The 22,858-nt window shown below is 35.9% G+C and overlaps 1 protein-coding gene across 1 annotated transcript in view; it reads right to left on the bottom strand.

Annotated features, from left to right (window-relative positions):
• The window catches only part of fam184aa (family with sequence similarity 184 member Aa), a 33,025-nt gene extending 10,557 nt beyond the window's left edge, over nucleotides 1-22,468 (bottom strand). The window contains exons 1-10 of the mRNA XM_081347123.1: nucleotides 21,977-22,468; nucleotides 18,206-19,060; nucleotides 16,810-16,945; nucleotides 16,381-16,562; nucleotides 14,539-14,724; nucleotides 13,758-13,880; nucleotides 11,248-11,409; nucleotides 10,720-10,841; nucleotides 10,154-10,304; nucleotides 6,307-6,519 (exon numbers count right to left, since the gene is read on the bottom strand). Coding sequence (XP_081203249.1) covers nucleotides 6,307-6,519; nucleotides 10,154-10,304; nucleotides 10,720-10,841; nucleotides 11,248-11,409; nucleotides 13,758-13,880; nucleotides 14,539-14,724; nucleotides 16,381-16,562; nucleotides 16,810-16,945; nucleotides 18,206-19,060; nucleotides 21,977-22,162 — 2,316 coding nt within the window. The 5' untranslated portion in view covers nucleotides 22,163-22,468. The remainder of the gene's footprint in view (nucleotides 1-6,306; nucleotides 6,520-10,153; nucleotides 10,305-10,719; nucleotides 10,842-11,247; nucleotides 11,410-13,757; nucleotides 13,881-14,538; nucleotides 14,725-16,380; nucleotides 16,563-16,809; nucleotides 16,946-18,205; nucleotides 19,061-21,976) is intronic.
• Nucleotides 22,469-22,858: the final 390 nt, after the last annotated feature.

Genomic DNA, 22,858 nt, shown 5'->3' with positions numbered 1-22,858 from the left:
CTCTTATGCTCAGAAGGGCTGCATTTATTTGATCTAAAATACAATAAAAACAGTAATAATATGTAATATTATTACAATTTAAAAAAACTATATTTTCAAATGTTTACTCCAATTTTCAGCATCATTACTCCAGTCTTCAGTGTCACATGATCCTTCAGAAATCATTCTAATATGATGATTTGATGCTCAAGAACCATTTCTTATTAATATCAATGTTTAAAACAGTTGTGCTGCTTGATATTTTTTTAGAAACTGATTTTCTTCAGGATTCTTTGATGAATAGAAAGTTTAACAGCATTTATTTGAAACAGAAATCTTTTGTAACATTATAAATGTCTTTAATGTCACATTGGATCAATTGAATACATTCCTTGCTATGGAAGCTTGTTTCCGCCACTGAATAAAACATTTTAAAAGATAATTGCGACTTTTTATCTCACAATTGCGAGTTTACATCTCGTAATTCTGACTTTATTTCTCAGAATTGCGAGATATAAAGTCAGAATTGCGTGAAATAAAGTCAGAATTCTGAGATTTAAAGTCAGAATTCTGAGATATAAAGTCAGTATTGCGAGATATAAAGTCGCAATTGCGTCTTATAAAGTCAGAATTCTGACTTTTTTTCTCGCAATTGCGACTTTATATCACGCAATTCTGACTTTATATCTTAGAATTCTGACTTTATATCACGCAATTCTGACTTTATAACACATAATTGCGAGTTTATATCTTGCAATTCTGACATCTTTTCTCAGAATTGTGAGATATAAAGTCCAATTCTAAGGGGAAAAAAAAGACTCTCACAATTCTGACTTTATAACACGCAATTGCGACTTTATATCATGCAATTCTGACTTTATATCTCCCAATTGCGTGATATAAAGTCAGAATTCTGAGATATAAAGTCAGAATTGCGTGATATAAAGTCGCAATTGCGAGAAAAAAAGTCAGAATTCTGACTTTACAAGACGCAATTGCGACTTTATATCCTGAATTCTGACTTTATATCTCAGAATTCTGACTTTATTTCACGCAATTCTGACTTTATATTCGCAATTCTGAGAAATAAAGTCAGAATTGCGAGATGTAAACTCGCAATTGTGAGATAAAAAGTCGCAATTATCTTTTAAAATGTTTTATTCAGTGGCGGAAACAAGCTTCCATACCTTGCTGAATGAAAATAACAATTTCTTCCAAAAAAAATCTTACGGACAAACTTTTGAACTGTCATGTACATTTAAGTAAGAAAGAAAAGACCAATCACAAATGTGCAAATGAATGTCAAAATGAACACAAATTAGTTTATAATGTTACGATGACATCATCACCGTTGTTACATCTCGAAGGCTGAACATTCTTATCAATGTAAAATTCTGAGATGAATCATGCTTATTTTATTCTTTTAAGAGCCATAGTTTTAACTGTAAAATCCAAAAAAAGTTGATGTCTAATATATTCTAATTGTAATAATTGCTTTTGTTAATTATTTAATAGTATTTAAACATGTTATCCATATAATATTATTCTTACTACTAGTTTTTAGTATAGTAGCCTATATATTTCCAGATGCCTTTATATTTTAAGAGGGAGCTGATCATCAGACTGTATTACTATCAACTGAATTCATTGCAGAAATTTGGGAAGAAGAAAAAAAATTAAGAAGATTTTCAATATAGTGGGTTAGTTAGTAATTAGATGATGCCATACAGAATCATCTTATTACAGAATCATCCAGTTTTACTGTTGACACTGCTATTTTATGGATAGTTTCTCTTTATGCCACGTCTGGGAGGAATAAGACGACATTTAAACAGTCCACCCAAAAAGTCACTCAAGGATTGACATAAAAGAACGGAGATGAAAGCAACTATTAATGTTTTTTTTTCCATTACTTGGTAATCCGAAATGTGGCCAAATCAGCTTAAAAAAAGCTTCTTTCTTGGCCGCAGCGCAAGATGAAGAACAGCCCGTTAGACTCTGCTTCAAATGTCTGGGCTTGCCATCTTAAAATATTCTGTGTAATGCACAATTTTCAAATGAAACAACAGCTGCGCTTTCCTGGATGAGAAACATGTTTTCAGATTCATAATGTGTTTTAGGAGTAGACGGTAGACAAGGAAGCACAAAAAGTTGGGTAATTTACCATCTGGATGTCATGCACAGTGGAGATTTTCAGTGTGGGGTGATAATGCAGGGGTGACAAATCCAGAGAGTAAAGGAAACAGACATGTACTATGAAGGGGAAGAGGACACAATGAAGGTGATGATCAATACAGGATGACAGACAGGTATTGTCTAGATGAAAAACAGGTAACGTGCACTACAGTGCAAAAGTTCGGGATCGGTAAGATTTTTAAAAAGAAAGAAACACGTTTAATTATTTTTCAATTTCAAATAAAGGCTGTTCTTTTGAACTTTCTGTTCATCAAAGAACCCTGAATTTGATTTATCAACAGATTCCACAAAAATATTATAACTGTTTTCAACAGTGATAATTATAAGAAATGTTTCAGTATATTAGCATGATTTCTGAAGGATCATGTGACACTGAAGACTGAAGTAATGATGCTGAAAAATTCAGCTTTGCCATCACAGGAATAAATTACATTTTAAAATATATTAAAATAGAAAACAGTTATTTTAAATTAGAATAAAAATAAAGTTATAATAAAATTTCACAATAATCATTTTTACTGTATTTTTTTATCAAATAAATGCAGCCTTGGTGAGCATTACTACGGTGACCGGGAGGGGACATGTTCGGTTCACTTATTTTTGTCGTGGCCACAACATATAAACTCGTGGGAACGTGATATTAAGTCGTGGGAACGTCATAATATCTCGTGGGAACGTCATATTAAGTCGTGGCCACGAGATCATTTTGTTGAGGTAACGACATCATTATGTCGTGGCCACGCGATGCAAAGTCGTGGCCTCGAGATCATATGTTGAGGGAACGATATATTTTTCTCGTGGCCACGAGATCATTTTGTTGAGGTAACGACATCATTATGAGGTGGCCACGCGTTGAGGGAGCCACAGCGGCCAATACTGTAACCGTACCATAGACTGGGCTACAGCAGAGATGGAGATGACAGAAGAAATAACATTTTACTTTAAATTAGGAATGTCATATAAAGATATAGTGCGGTCTTTGGCATTAAGACATGGGTACGTTATAAGTGAAAGACACATGAAGCGCATTCTTAGACTTTATTGTCGCACGCATATTTAGGGACCGTCTCAAAATTACATGCGACATTGGCATAAACATTTCTAACTTCAATAGCATTTGAAGACAACGACTTACAGTCATAAAACCAACTGTACATTGTTCATATAGGTCTCATGTATGATGCACACCTTTTAGATTTTTGTTATGACAGTAAACTGCTAAATCATATGCAAATAATGCTATGCATTTCACTACTGTGTGATCATCATACACAGAATTTGACCATATTTAAAGCTCAATAGCATTTGAAGACAATGACTTACAGTGATAAAACCAACTGTAGGCCTACATTGTTCATCTAGGTGTCAGGTATGTGGCAGTAGTAAAATACATAGCAATATCTGCATATGACTTAGCAGTTTATTGTCATAAATATCAAAAATATAAAAGGTGTGCATCATACATGAGACCTGGGTGAACAATGTACAGTTGGTTTTATGACTGTAAGTCATTGTCTTCAACTGCTATTGAAGTTAGAAATGTTTTATGCCAATGTCGCATGTAATTTTGAGACGGTCCCTAAATATGCGTGCGACAAAAAAGTCTAAGAATGCGCTTCATGTCTTTCACTTATAACGTACCCATGTCTTAATGCCAAAGACCGCACTATATCTTTATATGACATTCCTAATTAAAGTAAAATGTTATTTATTCTGTCATCTCCATCTCTGCTGTAGCCCAGTCTATGGTACAGTTTCAGTATTGGCCGCTGTGGCTCCCTCAACGCGTGGCCACGACATAATGATGTCGTTACCTCAACAAAATGATCTCGTGGCCACGAGAAAAATATATCGTTCCCTCAACATATGATCTTGAGGCCACGACTTTGCATCGCGTGGCCACGACATAATGATGTCGTTACCTCAACAAAATGATCTCGTGGCCACGACTTAATATGACGTTCCCACGAGATATTATGACGTTCCCACGACTTAATATCACGTTCCCACGAGTTTATATGTTGTGGCCACGACAAAAATAAGTGAACCGAACATGTCCCCTCCCGGTCACCGTACATTACTGTAAGACTTCTCTCAAACACAGTAAAAACTCTTACTGACCCCAAACTTTTTAACGGTAGTGTATAATCAATGAGTTTGTGAACAGTATGGAGTTTGATATTCATCATATGAATGATATAATTATGTTTTTGTTATATGAAGGACACAAAAAGCTTTTATGCATATATTTAATTATTTTAATTATTAACTCTAAAATCCAACATAAAAATGTCAATATAAAAGTTATGTATAATGTTAAAAACTATGAGAAAGATCAAACCATCTTAATATTTATTCTGAAACATGATGTGTAAAGAAAAACAAAAAAAAGGAAATATCAAGTGAACTTTCCAATTAAGCTCTAATTATGCTAATAAGTGTGAACAATATTCTTGAATGTTTATTTAGAATACATAAAATTTGTGCTATGAAACTAGCCTTAGCAAGACAAAGGATTTGGCCATTTTATTCCAAAAATGTCCAAAGATATTTGAGGAAACATTCCAATGATGTGCTGGAAATGACAGTGTGGTGGGAAAAAAAAACTATTTAAAACTATGTATATTCATTGTTTTACATTTTAAATACACAAATGAAATCTTTAAATATTAAATAGGGCTGTCAATAGATAAAAAATGTGTGCAGATAAAAAAGAAAGAAAAAAAAAAGAAAAAAAAGATAAAACCCTTTTGTGTGATTAATCGCATACTTATGAAATTACACATACTTCATTTATCGTGTTTATGTCATCATATTTGATGAAAGGCGCATGACATCAGAGTTATTTGGGAAACAGGGGGCATATTACAGAAACTTTATATCTTAAGTTAAGATCTGACAAGTTAATTTAGGATTTTTCACAAATTTGTATTACAGAAGCTAATCTTAAGTTGATTTAGGATTCTTCTCCTATCTTACAAAATCTCATCTTATCTGTATGAAATCTTAAACCCCTCCATGGAGTTCGGTAATCAACTCTGAGGCCTGTTACCAAGCAACCAACGACGCGCAAAAACGGAAAAACTATAGATTAAAATGGAAAAACAAAATAAGTGGTGCTTTTTTTTTGTTTTGATAAGCTCGGTAGAAAAGGCAAAGCCTATCAGTATATTTCGAGTCTGTAGTTTTGTTGTCAAAGTGCAGAACATCATTTGGGTGTTCACAAAGTCTTTCCACCATCAAACATCGCTGTTCTTTACCTCGTATCATTAATAAATGTGACGTCAATCTCAGACAGGGCTATTATTATGTGATTTTTACAGTTGGCTTTTAAATTATTTTGAAGTTAGGACACCATTGGGGTTGTCCTAAAGTTTTTAGGATTTTTTGTCGAGTTAGGATGCTTCTGTAATACCCTTTTCCTATCTGTAGTTAAGATAAGATTATACACTTAAAGCAACTCCAAAGAACTTTTCCTCTTCGGGCCCCCAACAGGTTGGAAGCGGAATTGTCCATTACCGCAGTCGTAAATAACTTAGCCTACCGCAGCCAACCGTCGCACGCACCCTATTTGTTTATCCAGCACCGGCTTTGGAAATAACGATGTCCACAGACAAGGTAGAGTATGTTGCATGATTTTATGAAAGTATGATGTATTGTGACATCAGAAACGAAGAAAAACAAAATAATGACATTGCTTGCTATTTTTTTGCTATTGTAACGCTTGCCGTAAAGCAAGTCAAATTTATAGTTTCTTATGTCTCATTCGAACTACAGAAACGCGACCCAATCTGGCAAACTTGCATAGTGCGGTTATAGCCAATAGAGAGTCGCAAAGCAAATGCAGAAGTGCTGTTCACCCTGTTACGAGTTGATGAACCACTGAAACGATTTTGGAAACATTATTTTAAGGTACAAAATAATCTTTAGTGTTGCTTTAATAAATGTCATTTTGTAATAGCTTTTGTCCTAAATTAGGTCCTAACTGAAATTGCTATGGTTACCAAACAGATAAGATAGGATTCTAAGGTTAGGATCTTTCTGTAATGAGCCCCCAGAAGTGTAACTCCACATGCTCATGTCATTGTGTGTGAATTTGCATCTGTGTAGCCTGTGTTTGTATGTAGGTACCCTAAGCTCAATCTGTTGTGCGTCCTCCATGTCCTGCAAGGCGCAGCAGTGGGCGTCCTGCAGACGGCACTCTCTGTGCTGATGCTCCAGTGCCAGTTCCTGCAACTCCTGCGCCAGGTGATCGCGCTCTTGGCTGAACTGCGCCTGTAACTGCTGCAGCGCGCTTTTCGACTGCGACATCTGTAGCTCCAGGCTCTGCTTCAGCAGAGAGATCTGACACAACAGAAACAGAGAACAGCTTCAAACGATTGAGATCGGAAGCCAGATCCCTCAGAGATGCAAATTGTGGAGTGTGGATGACTTAGATTTGGGTGAAGGTAAAGTAGACAACTACAGTCAGGGGGGAAAAGCTGATATTTTGAATAAAAACTATTTATTATTAAATCAATCAGTATGGGACAAGAGTCAATAAACCGAGACTGAAAAATTACAATGTAAAGCGCAATCTAAAAAGAAATTGCCCTGTTATACAGATGGAATATGACATCAACTGCATGTAACATGCTATTACAATCACTTTGACTGCTGGTGCGGCCTTTTTATTGAGTTTTATTATCTGTTTTATGCTAGCAAAATATATTAATTCAGATCTGCTGTGTAGTATTACCTCAGGGATACCCTAAATGAGAAAAGTAATATAATCTAAACGGCTTATCTACCAAAAGAATGTGACTGATACATAAAAATGAGATAAGGCCCTAAGATAAAGAAATAATAAAGAGAAGTCTTGCTAATTACCAAGAAAGAGAATAAACAGTAGATGGCGAGCACATCTCCGCATGCAGCAAACGGCAGGCCGAAAATAGACACGGAGGTAATAAAATGAGAGCAAAGCAAGAGTGTTTTAAGGCAGACTTCAGTGCCTGGACTACACCGCACATGAATTCACACACAGATTTGTCTTAACAAACTGTCGAGGGACTTATAGGTCACAGGATTATTTGAGGTTGAAGGACCACACTGTAGTTGATTTCATAACCAAACTGTAACCTCTTTGGTACAAATGAACTATGAAGGAAATAGTATCTCAGAGACTTCATTGCTTTGAGATGTACCCTTCATGGAAATTTTGTCTATGGCCAATTACCAACATAATTGTCGATATGCAAAACAAGCTAAAAATAGAATTTCAAATCAGGCATATAAACATTTAAATTAAGGCTGTCAATTGATTAAAAGACTTAATTTAATTAATTAATCAAATTAATCATAATTAAATCACATATTAATATTTCTGAAGTGGCCAAAATAAAGACTAAGACATAAATTTATCTATGGCGTCAAATATATTTTACAAAATGTTGAATATAAAGTCAATATATTGTTTATTTTATTTCATGTTATTGAACATTAGCCCAATTACTGGCATATTTAATTAATCATAATTAAATCATATATTTTGTATTTAGCTAATTTTGCTAAATGTAAAAAAAATTCAAATATAAGATGTACATTTATTAAAGTCCGCCTGTAGTCAATTTGATCCCTTAAAACTCATCTCTAATCACCAAAATGACATATTTAAAAGTTTTCCCTGTGAAAAAACACTGTACAGTACATGCCTTAAAATACCTTGAATGTAACTCTACACCCTTGCTTCATTTAGTATACGCAGAACTATGAATATGCTAATTAGCCCCGCCTCCACTCACTCGCACCAGCTAAGAGATTCACTCAGCCAACTTACTGAGGTAAACGCTGCAAAATGATAACGCTCTTTACAACAACGCACATATACTGGCAATTAATATATAATAATGTGTTGATAATGTTACAGAAACCATGTTCCCGTTCGCCATCCCAGAGTCAGACAGCTGCCTTCTAACAATCATCAGAAACACTTTGAACAACTTAGAATGGAGAAAAGCATATACACTGAACAAAATTATAAACGCAACACTTTTGTTTTTGCCCCCATTTTTCATGAGCTGAACTCAAAGATCTAAGACTTTTTCTATGTGCACAAAAGGCCTATTTTTCTCAAATATTGTTCACAAATCTGTCTAAATCAGTGTTAGTGAGCACCTCTCCTTTGCCAAGATAATCCATCCACCTCACAGGTGTGGCATATCAAGATGCTGATTAGACAGCATGATTATTGCACAGGTGTGCCTTAGGCTAGCTACAATAAAAGGCCACTCTAAAATGTGCAGTTTTACTGTATTGGGGGGGTCCTGGGAGGAATAATTTATCATTTGGTTTGTGTAGTTGATCATAACATCGTAATATGCATCATACACCCACTATATTGCTAAATCGACCTGATTTTTCATATCAACAGAAAAATATGCCAACAACATATGATAACAACATACGAAAAATACGGTCTGATGCCAACAACAAAACAATTAAAAAATGCAAATATTGGCCAATGTCAATATAAAATCACTGATAGTATAGATCCCTAGTTTTACATGATATAAAGGGCACTGACCAGAGGAAGCACTAAAGACAGACAACACACATCTAGAGATGCTGACAGATGTCTGACGCAGCAACTTTTGGAGGCTCTTGACATAAGCGACAGTGACATGGCTCTTGAGAGCGACGGAGAGACAGAGTACAGGAGGCGGTCTGTCACATTACAGAAAGAGCCAAACATGCAAAACATCATGGGAAACGAGGCTGCACACTAGAGACTGTGTTTGTATTCGGAATATCTAGAATTTTCAGTCATGCAAGTTTGCATGATATTGCACAAGACCAAAAGAGATTTGACAGCATCAGAATTTAAAAAAGAACATCACTTCAATCTGAACTAAATGACTGATGAAAGTTCTTGACAGTAACTCAAATAAGAACCACTGCTATGGGAATTCTTATGTTCTCAGATGTCATACCACTCCAAATTAATACATTCAAGGAGACATATATGACGGAAAAAAGGAATTTCCTTGATCTTTTAAAATAAAAAAACTATACACAATAGATAATACTCTACGTTCAAAACGCAAAGCTCCCTTCCCGGTCAAGTCAGACTTTGTTTCCAACTAAGCTGCAAAAACGAAACATTCAGAAATGTTCATGGTATTGGTGTCAGAAACACTAGATCGTTGACATATGCATTTCAACATATATTAAGTGCTCTGAAACTTATTTTGCCCTAATAAATGATCCAGTTACACAAGTTAATAGAATTTAAATACAGAAGATTTGCCTGTTTTTCATAAACCTTTGTTTTGCTACATTTTGTTTTTTAAAACATTTGCTACATTTGTGTTTTATTTTTATTTTTTATTTTTTTTTAACAGATGTTTTGTTTGGTTAAATTTTTTGTTTGTTCTTGCAATTGTTTGTTTGTAAGAACATATGTTTATGCTACAGGAAACTTGAAAAACAAGTGTATTTCTGGGGAAAAATGCTACAAAAGTGTTGAATACAATTTTATTTTTTTTTTACAAACACTTACTTTGATTTATTGTATTTTTGTTAGATTTTTAGAAAAGTTTTTTGTTTTTACAGATGGTTTGTTTTGTTTAGTTAAATTTTTTGTTTGTTCTTACAAATGTTTGTTTTGTTACACACTTGTTTGTTTTAGAACACAATTGTTTATATGACTGTTTATGCTACAAGATACCATGGCATTGTTGGCATCAATGGTTCCATAAAAAACCTTTAACATCCATTTCTTTCCATTGCATAAAAGGTTCTTTATTGTGGAAAAGGGTTATTTTTATTATTAAAATGTTCTTCACACTGAGAACAAAAATAGTTATCTTAAGAACTATTCACTGAAAGGCATCCAGGTGCTGACCAGGCTCAACCCTGCTTAGCTTCAGTGGGCAACCAGTCTTGGGCTACATGGTGATATGACAAAAAGTCACTGGTCTGTGTGACCTTCTGTTACCTGTTCCAGGAGGTCCTCCACCTTCCTCTGCCAGCTCTCCCTGGCTGCCATCATCTCCAGATCTCTCTGCTGGGAAAGTTGTGTCAGGGCCACCTGTCTCTCTGCCTGATGTTCGGCTGTAAGCTCTTCCCGAAGACCCTTCAGCTCATCCCTGAAACCAAAAAGAGAAAGAGAGGGTGCAACTGAAACAGATTCAAGAATGCATTATGGAAGGTACTCTGAAAGTGAGATGTTAAATGTTAATAAGAACCTCACTGACGTCTCAGTAACCTTCAGCTCACTGTATATTGTGTGCTGCTCTGCGATTCGATGTTAACCTCTTACTCTTGTAATTAGCATATTTTAATCCAAATGCATGGCTGTGTAAGAGGATTTGTCACAGGCTTTGATGCCGGACAGACAGCTCCTATTTTAGATTTGATTTGCCGTGTGAACTCTCTAAAAACCAAACACTGTGTACAGTCACAGTTTATTCAATTTAACGCACTGTGCTCAGAAAAATCTCACTCTGTTTTTAGCTCCATCTTGTCTACAGTAATTCATGACTCATATGTTTTGTGCAGCACCTTAGAGCATCGGTCCACTTGAGGTCCAGCTCCTCTGTGATTTTGTCCATTTTCTGTTTCTCCTCTGTTTTGATAGTGATGACCCTGGCTTCATGTTGCTGTTTCTGGGTTTCTATCTCCTCCTGTGAGTGGATAATGATTCATCATGGAAAAAAGCAAAGAGAGAAAGCAGTTTCCAGTAGAGCTGATTATACAAATGGCATCTTTAGACTCTTCCTGCACTTCGCAGGCTTTAGTGCAAAACAAAAGCGGCTGTCTTAAAAATTGAATGAGGCTTAATTTTTCTTTTAAGATCCCCGCCACGCTCTATTATCCGTCTCCTATTGCAGTGATTGCCACACCGAATTCCCGCTTCTCCCTCTAAACAGCGAGATGCGTCAGTGGTTTTCACACTTCTAAAAGCGTGAAAAAACGTGAAAATTTTATATCAACATCTCTAAACGCTTCTATTTTTCTATCTAACGAAAGCCTGTCTCAAAACACACATGATTCATAATAAATGGAGTAAAAGAAAGTGGAGCGCTTTACTTGTAGATCCGTGAGCATATTGCTTGTCTCTCTCACTCTCGCCCTAGTGGCATCCAGCTCGATGAGAAGCTTTTCCTGGCTGTCTTTAAGACAGGAGATGTGGCTCTCAGCAGAATCCAGATTTTCTTCACTGTCCTTCACAAGATCCTTTAAATGAGACACCTGAGAGAAGACACAAATACAATCAAATGCATGTATAAAATCAAAATATATGGGTCATTCTTACTATGTAGTACATTCTCTTACATACATGACTTACGGTAATACATACAATTTTAAACTCACAATTTTTAAAGATGGAAATTATATAACAGTATATATTTTTTGTCACAATATTGAAATAAACTGAACATGGGGTAAATAAAAAAACTGCTCTACTTTGGCGGCCACATTTGCCATGTGCTTTAAATAATGAATTAGAAATTTAATTTAATAAATTAATTATTACTTAAATATTACTTAATTATTACTTAAAGACATTGTTCTTCAGGAAGTGAAATCTTTTTTTGGTGAAAAAACAAAAATTAGCAATGAATTTTGTGGTGTTTTGGCTTTTCTCTATAAACTCTAACGCATTCCATCCTGCCTGATGGACCAACTGCAACACCGAGCAATTAAATACATTTTAAGATGGTTTTAGGCTGAAATATCATAAATACAGTCACTACTGATGATTTAATGGTTTTTCACTTTCGACCAATAAGTGGCGCTGTGACCAAATTGATGTGGTGTGGTCAGAGTGAGGTGACAATAACAAAAGCAAAGTTTGGTGACAATATGCCAAAGCATTGCAGAGATAAAGCCTCAGAGTCGTTTTCGCATCATGCCTAAACTTTATTAATGTTGCAAACAAAAACAGTTTTGTCTATCGAAACGAAATCCATAACTTGATATGATTCAATTTTGGTGAAAATCAGACAAACAGTCTAGGAGGAGTTAGAAAAAACAGGTTTTGAAAGAAAATTCAAATGGAAGACAGGAAGATTGGCAAAATTTGGCAAAGTTGGTATCTATGTTGTCAGCCCGAACCAAGGAATCTATTCAGACCAGTTTCATTACAATAAGCAAAAATTATTCAATAGCTATTAGCATTTTTTTATTTCATTATAACTTTAGACCACAAGGTGGCACTGTCTTAAAACGTTTTGAGTACCTTCAGGGCATGGTGCCGATGACACATACCGAGTTTCGTAATGATACACCAATGCATTTATGTAAAATATAGCAATTTATGTCAGAATAATGTGTTGTAGTTAGTGGCAATTTCATTTTTTTTATTATAGCACCACCAAGTGGCGCAGTTCCACCGCTTTTTACATATACATTACATATACGAGCCTGTACATATGTGTGTCAAATTTGGTGAAAATATCTTATTTACTTAGTTTTGGAGTTATAGACATTTATATGTACGAGCACAAAAAATTACAGAAGAGGTATCTAATCTCATCTAATCTTTAATTGGATTTTTTTTTTGGCACTTACTATAAAAGTTTGGACATTTGGGAATTAGTGTATTGCCAGTGACCTATGTTTCCAAATTTCCTACAGTGGTTTCATCTCAATCAGACGGTTTCGAAGATATTCACAAAAGTTTTTAAACGCTAAATCACAATGCTGCACAAACCAAACATGTTTGGTATCATTGGACTCGGCAATGATTCAGGAATCTAAGGAGATGACTCCCGTTAAAATATGTCAACCAAATCCAAAGTTATAAGCATATGAATTTGATTTTACCACTAGGTGGCGCTGGCTCGAAACTTCTCAGGTTCCTTCAGGGCATTGTGCCGCTGACCCCATACCGGGTTTCGTAAGGATACGCTAATGCGTTTGAACAAAATTCAAAATGGCCGACATGGAAAAATTGGATATCATTCGACTCGGCATGCCGCCCAGAATCTATCAAGTCCCCTTTTATGATTTTCAGAAGTTATAAGCAAAAATAGCCGGATGAGTAGGTGGCGCTGCGCCAACTGAATTGCCTTATGTAATTTTTATTAGGTAATATGTACTGTAATTTTGTTACATTTAGGTAATATTTTTTAGGTAATATGTAATGTAATCTTGTTAAAACGGATTTCATAAAATTGGTATCAAAAATTTTTGAACGATACCCAGCCCTAATTCACATAAACACAGTCAGTTATGTTTTAGGTGAACGTAAACAGTTGAGAAAGAAAATGCATGTGTACAATGGGTCCGTGCGTCAGGTCTTAAAGTGACAGCATATACCTGCTGCCAAATTATGTCATAATATTACAAATCTTATTAGACTGATATTGGAAGCAGATGATATCAATATCGGTGTTAAATATAATAATAATTATTAAGCAGCTACTTGGGATAATAGAATTTTTTATAATTTATTTAATTTCATTTAAATTGTATTATATTTCTGCTGGAAATGCAGCTGATCAACCATATAAACCAGTTTGGACCAGAAAAAAAAAAATCTAAGTCTAGCTACCATGAGATGTGTTTTGAAGAAAACCATTGTTAATATAAACCTCTTGGTTAGCCATGTTGAGCTTGGTAGTGAGTTCCTCTCGTATGGTCTCCAGTTGCTGTTGCAGGTGGTTTCTCTGCTCTTCCAATGACAGACGGCGGATATCAAACTGTTGTCTCATCTCCTGGGAGAGTAAAAATGAAAAGAAAACATTCAAAAAAGCCATAGCAGAGCACTGAAATGAGAGGTGAATCCAGACAGGAGGACAATCTGCTGAAGACAGATGGAGTCTTTTTTCAATTGAATTACACAGGAGCTGTAAAAGAGCTTTGTTGAGCACGGAGACATTTTCAAAAAAACAAATTGCCGTGATTGTCATGAGATGACAAGAAGATTAGTCTCAATATTTGTCATAATTGAGAGCTATTTGTATGAAGCATCACAAAAACAGTGGGAAAAATATCACTATCTCATTGTCATCATTGCACTGAGAAACGGCTGTTTGCATAATCAACACCACTCAACGAGGAGCAGAAAATGTAATTTGGCATAGCTCTCAGGGTTTAAATAGATGGTTTGGGAACAGTGATAATCTACCGGTCTTGTTTAGTAGGACTGAATATTCATATTTTTCATTAGTTTTGCATTAAGTCGTTGCGGTTTATTTTTTATTAAACAGAACACAGAGAATAGCAAGAAGCAAAAGAGAACACAAGCGAGGGAATATCTAAAGTGAAACCGCTAATAAAGCAAACACGTAAAGCTCATAATAGATCTGAATTCATATAAACAAACGCACAAGCTTAAGCACTACACGCATAGTAAAATATGTATGTTCTTACACTGAGCAGCTGGTTCTTCTCTCTCTCAGCGGCATTGCGAGCACTTTCCTGCTGGACTCTGTGTTTCTCCTTGAGTTCTTCTAAGGATTCTGCCTGGCTGTCTTTCAGACAGGCCATTTCCTCCTCGTATTTGTCCCTGATTTGTGCCAGCTCCATCTCATAGCTCTGCTTTTCCTCACGAAGCGTCTGCCAAAATAGCACAGCTTCATTTACACTCTGTCAAGTCTCGATATCTTGTGTTGAATACCTGATAGTTGTTCCCAGTTGGCAGTGACTGACTTCAAAATGCTAGCAACAGTTTGTATACGTGATATTTGGTTTGTATGCTTATATAGATCCAGTCCCAGGGATGTTACCAAACACTCAAGATTAGGGGAGACTAAATGTAAAAATCTAATAATCTTGATCAAGCAATAATTGAATATTGGAGGGAATGTGTCATATTGCATCAATGTAGCCTATATAAGGACATTAAAAGTCTAAGTCTAAGGACCGGTAACATTTTTTTTTTTTAAAGAAGTCTCTTATGCTCACCACGGCAGCATTTATTTATTTAATCAAAAGTACAGTAAAATAATATTGTAAAATATTATTATAATTTAAAACAACTTTAATATTACCGTAAACAATTTTAAAGTGTAATTTTGTAAGTCTTCTGTAAGTCACTTTAGATAAAAGCGTCTACTAAGTATATACATGTAAATATAATTTACTTCTTTTGATGCAAAGCTGAATTTTTAGCAGTCTTCAGTGTCATGATCCTTCAGAAATCATTATAAAATGCTGATTTGCTGCTTAAAGGGATAGTTCACTTTGAAAATAAATTTTGGTATGTTTTAGCTTACCTCAAGGGCATCCAAGATGTAGGTGTCTTTTTTTCCGCAGTAGTTTCAATTTTGATATTTTTAGGTCAAACCGTTCTTGTCTGACAGTCATAACACAGCCACGTCCAAGTGATCTGAGGGCGCGGGCGCATCCTGCTGTGTGACATGTACGCAGACTGGTGCATAGATATATACACTAGATGTCGCCTTGGCTACGGCAGTTCATTGGAACGAATGTCCTTAATGCGACATCTAGTGTATATATCTATGCACCAGTCTGCGTACACATCACACAGCAGGAAGCGCCCACGCCCTCAGATCACTTGGACGTGGCTGTGTTATAAGAGGTAAAAACGATATAAATACTGTTAGTTTTCTCACACAAACCGCTCGTTTCGTGTCTTAGGCCATCAATGTGTACTTACGATGGGGAATTGTTTAATTTGGACGATGGGGAATTGTTTAATTTGGACTCTGTGCATGCTCTTTGAGACAGTAACCATAGACCTGCATGATATGACTGACAGACAAGAACGGTTTGACCTAAAAATATCAAAATTGAAACTACTGCGGAAAAAAAGACTTGGTTTTGCCCTTGAGGTAAGCTAAAACATACCAAAATTTTATTTCAAAGTGAACTATCCCTTTAAGAAGCATTTCTTATTATTATCAATGATGAAAACAGTTGTGCTGCTTAATATTTTTGTGGAAAATTTATTCAAAATTTATTTTAAATTTATTTAAAAATAATTTTTTGACAAATAGATCAGCATTTATTTGAAATATAAAGCTTTTGTTATATAATACATTCCTTTAATGTCACTTTTGATCATTTGAATGCCTCCTTGCAGAATAAAAGTATTAATTTCTTTCAAAATCAAATCTTACTGACCCCAAACTTTTGAACGGTAGTGTAATTACTGCAACATTTCTGCAAGTAATTGCTTCCAAATAGCTTTTCAGTCCTGTCTCCCTTCTGCCATTATAAAGAAAAAGGAAAATGTGAAGAATAACTTGCCTTCTCCAGATTGAGGATCTTCTGATGCTGTTGTTCTTCCAGTGTTTGAATCTGTTTCTGAAGCCTCTCTCTCTCCTCCTCCAGCTGTAGGATCTTCTCCTTCAGGCGGTTCTGCTCGGAGCCAAGGTCCCTGATAGTGGCCTCGTGGCTCATTTGGGTTGCTTGAAGAGATCCTATCTGACCTGTTGATGAAACACATGAGGTGTTTTGTTATGACATATTATTTGTGGATATGAAAGAGAAGATCGCAAATACAAAAACCGGGCAGCATTCAAGTGAAAATTCTGAGCTAAACCAATCCCTGCCAAGCTATCACAAAACTGCAACCTCTCTGAAAAAACAAAACAAAAAAACCCTCACATTGCAGCTTGAGTGATTCACAGTCATATGCTGAAGAAAAATGTAATTTGGTCATGACATTATTCTCACTGGCTTTGTGAAGGATTTCATTGGCCTGCAGCTGAACTCGATCTCTGCTTCCATCCAGCTCATATTCTGTATCTTTCAGCTGCATCACCCAAATCTCTCCATCCTGTATGGCCTCTTCCAGCTGCTTGTGTAACTCCTGTCAAAGAAAATCTTTTTTGAGATGCATTATTATTATTTTTTATAAAGCACATCTCAATGTTGTTTGTTTATTTTCGTTTTAAAATAAGCACCCAATACATATTAAAGAGTATTGCCACTTTTGGCCCTTTTAACACTCATGCTTTATGTCATTTGGCCACCAACAATGTACAGTATACTGTACATAAATGCATATATGCATCATGGGAGAATTCTGTCATTTTTCTGAACTATGACAAACTTTTTAATTTCCACCACATCTCAAATTATGTATTGTATTTAATAGCATTGTGTAATGCAAATTTAAACATTTTGGAATACAGCCACGTATTTTGTCCTAATTTTATAGCTAGCATTTTATATATTCCAAATAAACACAACTAAATATTATTTTCACACTTTTGCAAAGTAACATTTGGGAAATAATGCACAATATCTTAATTGTCTTCAGCTCATGCATTACAGTACCCTACTATGTCTGATTTTTATCTTGTCATTTTTTCTTAGTATAGACTTTTGATAAAATTTTATTAGGGTCAAAATTATGGTATATGAAAATAATGTAAATTAAAGATATATTCTACCATTTGCCAAAACTTTGGGGTCAGTAAGATTTTTAAAAAGAAATTAATACTTTTATTCAGCAAGGATGCATTACATTAATCAAAAGGTACAGTAAAAAAAAAAAAAAAACGATTTTAAATATGTATCTGTCTATTTATCCAAAAATCCTGAAAAAAGTGTCACGTTTGCAAAAAAAGAATAATAAGAATTATATCTTAAAATGTGTTAAAATATTTTTTTTAAGTTATTGTTTTTATTATTGTTTGTTATTGACTGCATTTATTTGTTACTGTTAAATATTATTGTTTTTACTATATTTTTGATCAACTAAATCCACCATTGAATGGTTTATGAATGGTGTACATTGAATTGTTTATTTCATTTCTTGTTTAGATTATAGTCTTAAAAAATGTGTCATATTTATGATAGATTTAGAGATTTAATAGATTTAAATTTTGGGTTTGGAAAAAGGGTAAAACAATCAAATCTACAATAATATGTAATCAAATTAAATCATGAAGACACTGTAAGACATTTCCATTATTCTAATTCTAGACTATTCTAATATGACTTTAATACAACACAAATAAAAAAAATTCTGACATTTTTAATAACACCATACAAGTTGAAGTTGCACCCTTGAAGAAGCACCCTTTGATGAATCTCCGTTTACTGAAAATGCTCAAATCATTACCTTAATTGTGACTTCTGCATTGTTAAGAGACGCCTGCAGTCTGTTGGTCTTGTCCCTGCTCTCTCGCGCCTCATCCTGAGCTCTGTGTAGTTCGGCCCGGAGTTTACACAGGGTCCTCTGAAGCGCCGCCTCCTGCGCCTGAAATTCCTTCCTCAGTTCCACCTCCGTCCTCCTCCAGGCCAGCAGGTTCTCTGTGGTGAGCTGCTGCGTTCTCCTCATGGCCTCCAGCTCGCGTTCATAGAACCCTTGAGCCTTGCTCAGCTTGGCCTCGTACTCCTCCACCATTCGAACCTTGTCCTGGGTCAGCTCCTCCACACGCTCCATGAGCGACTCCAGCTCTGTACGGTGCAGGTCGGCTAGTTTCTCCTGTTCTAGGCTTGAGGATGCACTCTGGTTCTCCTGGCTCTCCAGTAGCTCCTGGACTTCTTGTCTGTGAGCTGACTTGAGCTCCTCCAATGCCCGCCGTTTTTCCTGCTCAAACTGGGCTTGCACCTGGCTGAAGGAGCGCAGCTTCTCTTCGAACTCGTGCCGCATCTCCTCCACTTCGCGGGACATGGAGACCACGCGTTGCGTGTGCTGGGCCTCCGTGCAGAGCTGTGTGTCCTCCATGCGCTGACGGTACATCTCGAACTCTGCCAGCGCTTGGCGCTTCATGTGCTCGTGCAGCTCCACGGATTCCTCCAGGGACTGCAGGCGCCGTTTCAGGTCGGCCTCGTCCCCGATCTTGCTCTTGTAGTGAAAGATCTTCTCTCGAGTCTCCGTCAGGATGTGCTGCACCTCCTCATCGTGGGCCTCCTTCAGAGACTGGATGGCATCTTCATGCTCGTCGTTTTTCGTGTTGAGGGCGTAAATGACCTATGAGAAACATGGGTGGATGAAGAATAAGTTTTTTTTAAGTTTTTAAGTTTTTCTTATGCAGCTGCAGAAAATCCATAGCCATTTCTGGACAGACTCTGTCTTTCATCTCAGTCCCTCTAAAAATCTATCATTAGCTGTACCCTTCAAATCTGTGATTATGTGGTAGCTCTTCATGTTTGCTGAAAAAAGCAGCTTCAGTAAGAAATTTTAGTTTATTTTAAATGGAATATTCCACATATGAGTTCATTATTAAACTTTATTTGGGACACAAAAGAAGATATTTGGAAAATGATCTGTGTTTTTTGTCCATACGATAAAAGTTCATGGGGTCCAGTGCTGTTTTGGACCCCACTGACTTCCATTGTATGAACAAAAAGTGTTGAAACATTCATCAAATACAGGTTTGGAACAACATGAGGGTGAGTAAATAATGACCGAATTTTAATTTTTGGGTGAAGTTTTGGTTAAAACTGAATTGAGCTGTATGATTACTCTATCGTCTTCTGAGCTGATTTAACCCTTAAATGCATACCTCGAGTCTTTAGTGACCCGGGACAACAATCACTACCCTCCTCCTCATTCATTTAGATCAAGTTAGACATCAACCTTCTTAGTATTCCTCAATCAATTCATTATTCATTAAAAATAATAAAATGATAAAAGAATGCCTGTTTTCCCATTCATTTTTTGTAAAAACTGTATAGGGTTGCTAATGACCCGAGGTGTGTAACAGTGTCTGTAAATATATTTTTTTCTGCACAACAATAATTGATTCTTTAATGACTGGCAATGTCTGATACACAATGAAGAGATGTTTCACTCATAGTTACTGCAGGCAGAAAACAAAAGAATAGGAAATATCATCAGCAACAACTGAAATGCCTCAGTGATTTACTGCTGAACAAGTGTTAAACGCAATCATATATTAGTGTCACTGTCACTTGATGGTGGATCTGGTGAAGAAGCAGTCAGCGATCAAAATACTGATTGAAAATGATAGTTTTGAGAATATGTTTGAGATGGCGAATATGAGCCAGATGCTGAATGTATTGGGAAATGAGCTCTGACGGAGACAGTGATGATGGTATAAAACATCTGCTCAAACTGAACTCTTCCAAGCTCCAAAAGGTAACAAAATATGCTTTATTTTATTATTCTGTTATTGTTACTCTAATATCAGGAGAGTTTTATATCATCGTGACAGGCAGAGATCCATCCATGTTAGATATGGATCCGGGTCGCTAAGACCCGAATATATGATTGGCAAAACATTCATGCATTTAAGGGTTATAGCTGAATCAAGTTTGTTTCATAATTGATGAATTTTGAAACATTGACACTACTACTGAAATGAATTGAATAAACATTAAACTGACTTAAGGTGAATAATGACACTATTGTGTCATGCGCTGATTTACTGCAGAATTTGAATTCGTCTCATATTTGATAAAGTTTGCATCATTGAATTAGACATAAGAAGATTGCAACAAACAGAGGAAAACTGCACTCCAATCAGGACATATATTCATATTTATGCTGTTTCAATGCACTATATCCAATTTGCACATTCCTGTACAAATATTTAAATGATTATTTTTTAGTCTAGAGGTTTTTATGTACCTTCTTGCATGCATAATATATGTTCAGAGTCCTCAGAGCTCCTAAACCAAATCACATTCCTTGTATTTCTATAAAACTCTTTCTGATTTAGACCAAACTCTTAATTAATAAACAAGAGTCTGTTTTCCTTTTGGGTGCCAACAGTTTTTCCAGCCAAGCATTTCATAATCATGACTCTTTTTCCATGTGCTTAAAGAGTTGCACATCAAAGCAAGCCGTCTTCACTTGCTGCTCGCTCGCTGCTGTTCTCCTTTTCATCTTTAATTGATTCCTTTGTCGCATCCATGTTATTAACATACTGTAAGGACTCCCTATTCTGCACAACTGTTGTAATGCAAAGTAGCCCTACCTAGTCTAATTAGTCAGTGTATTAATACATTCCCTGTCAGTTTAAAACACATGAAACTAGATTTTCCTAAACAAAGCTCTTGATTTAGTTTACCACATGGATTAGATCATGTGCATTTAAAATGGTCGGAGCCTGAAAAAAAAAAAGAACCAGAGGACATTTCAATAGCTCGAAAACATACATAACATTTAATCATCATGTTTACACTGCATGAATTAAGAGAAATGTATGATATAAACACATGCAATTTCAACTCCATAACATGCTCCAAAAGTCCGTCATAAATGCAATTTTCACAAGCTAACCTTATCTTCTTAGTGTAAAGAGTATAGCATAGTAAACTATATGTTTCTGCTGTGTTCACAAACAACATCACTAGAATGAAGAGTCACATTTCTGTGAAATGAATGCCTACTTTGTGGTAAAATCTTGTATCTGCATGCCTACTGGATTTTGTTTACATCGAAAGAATAAATGAAAATCATCTGAAAGGGAAAATAAGAGGTTAATTTAGTTGTTTTCACGCATTCATCATTGGGGTCTGGGACCCAAAACAAAAACAGTGAATGGAAAACACTTAATGTCTTGAATTTAAAGCAAAGATTGCTCTCGTGTTGGGGCATGAAGAATGAAATGAAATCAGAAGTAAAAATGAATAAGGCACGTGCAGTATTGATAAACTAGACTGATTATGTAAAATACGTTGTTTTATAGAAATTAAACCGATTAAATAGAGCTTGGGAATCTTATCTGGGATTATAAACAGATTTTTGCAGGAGGGAAAAAAAACACTGCGGTTAAAAAATTGCAATATGTAGGGCATCATCTCTATGGGGGATAAGGATTAAACATCATGCAGAATACAGTGTATTCGTGTTAAAGTTGAGGCACCAATCAAAATTCAGACGATTTCCCTAAAATATGAGCAAAGCGATGATACCAACCTTAGTGAGTTGTGCTATTTTTTTACTCATCTTCAGGTGCAGATCTTGAGAGTAGTCCATGGTCAGGGCAGATTCGTAGAGTAAATGGCTGGATGTGGAGGATGGACTGGTGCCTGATCCAGAAGCAGCAGCAGCGGCGGGAGGATTGATACTGTACGGCGGCTGCCAGCCCGTCCCAGTCGCCATCTTCACCCAGTGTCACGATCAAAAATCCTGATCCTGCGCCATCAGTATACTTGTCATCCATATGAATTCATGTAAACCCATCATCCTGTTTCCGTTTCGATCACCGTTTGCAGATTGAAAGTACTGTTCACCTGACTCACTAGTCACTACACAATCAATGTTCTAAGGGTATGAGCGATTCATAACAGACGTGGTTATCATTGGTCTACATCAGCCAGCCAGCCATCAATGGCGGGAAACGCATGACATTGAACTGAGCGCTACAATGTAACATTCGAGCATCATCATCATCACATACACGCACACGCTGATGCAGAGCGAGGAGAGAGAGTTGTAAATTACGTCAGAGCAGTACGGTTTCCTCACACACACACACACACACACACGCACACACACACACTGCTTTTCTGCTGCAGATACGTGATATAAATACAAAAGGGCCTGTGAATTATCTACAAAACAAGTAATAGCACGAACTAAGGCATACCAACAACTGTAGTTAGTGGTAATTTGCTCATTTTAGCATGTAGTGGTTGTGTGTAGGCTACATAATAATATAATATAATATAATATAATATAATATAATATAATATAATATAATATAATATTCTGGTATATGGAGTATATTCTCTTTACTGTAATTTATTTTATATAACTAATTGTATGTATTCATAGGCAATATTATATTATCCAATA

This window comes from Scardinius erythrophthalmus (assembly GCF_964197995.2).
Source record: "Scardinius erythrophthalmus genome assembly, chromosome: 19".
Taxonomy (NCBI): domain Eukaryota; kingdom Metazoa; phylum Chordata; class Actinopteri; order Cypriniformes; family Leuciscidae; genus Scardinius; species Scardinius erythrophthalmus.
Note: the sequence above shows the minus strand (reverse complement) of the source record. Positions and strands in the feature narration are given on the sequence as shown.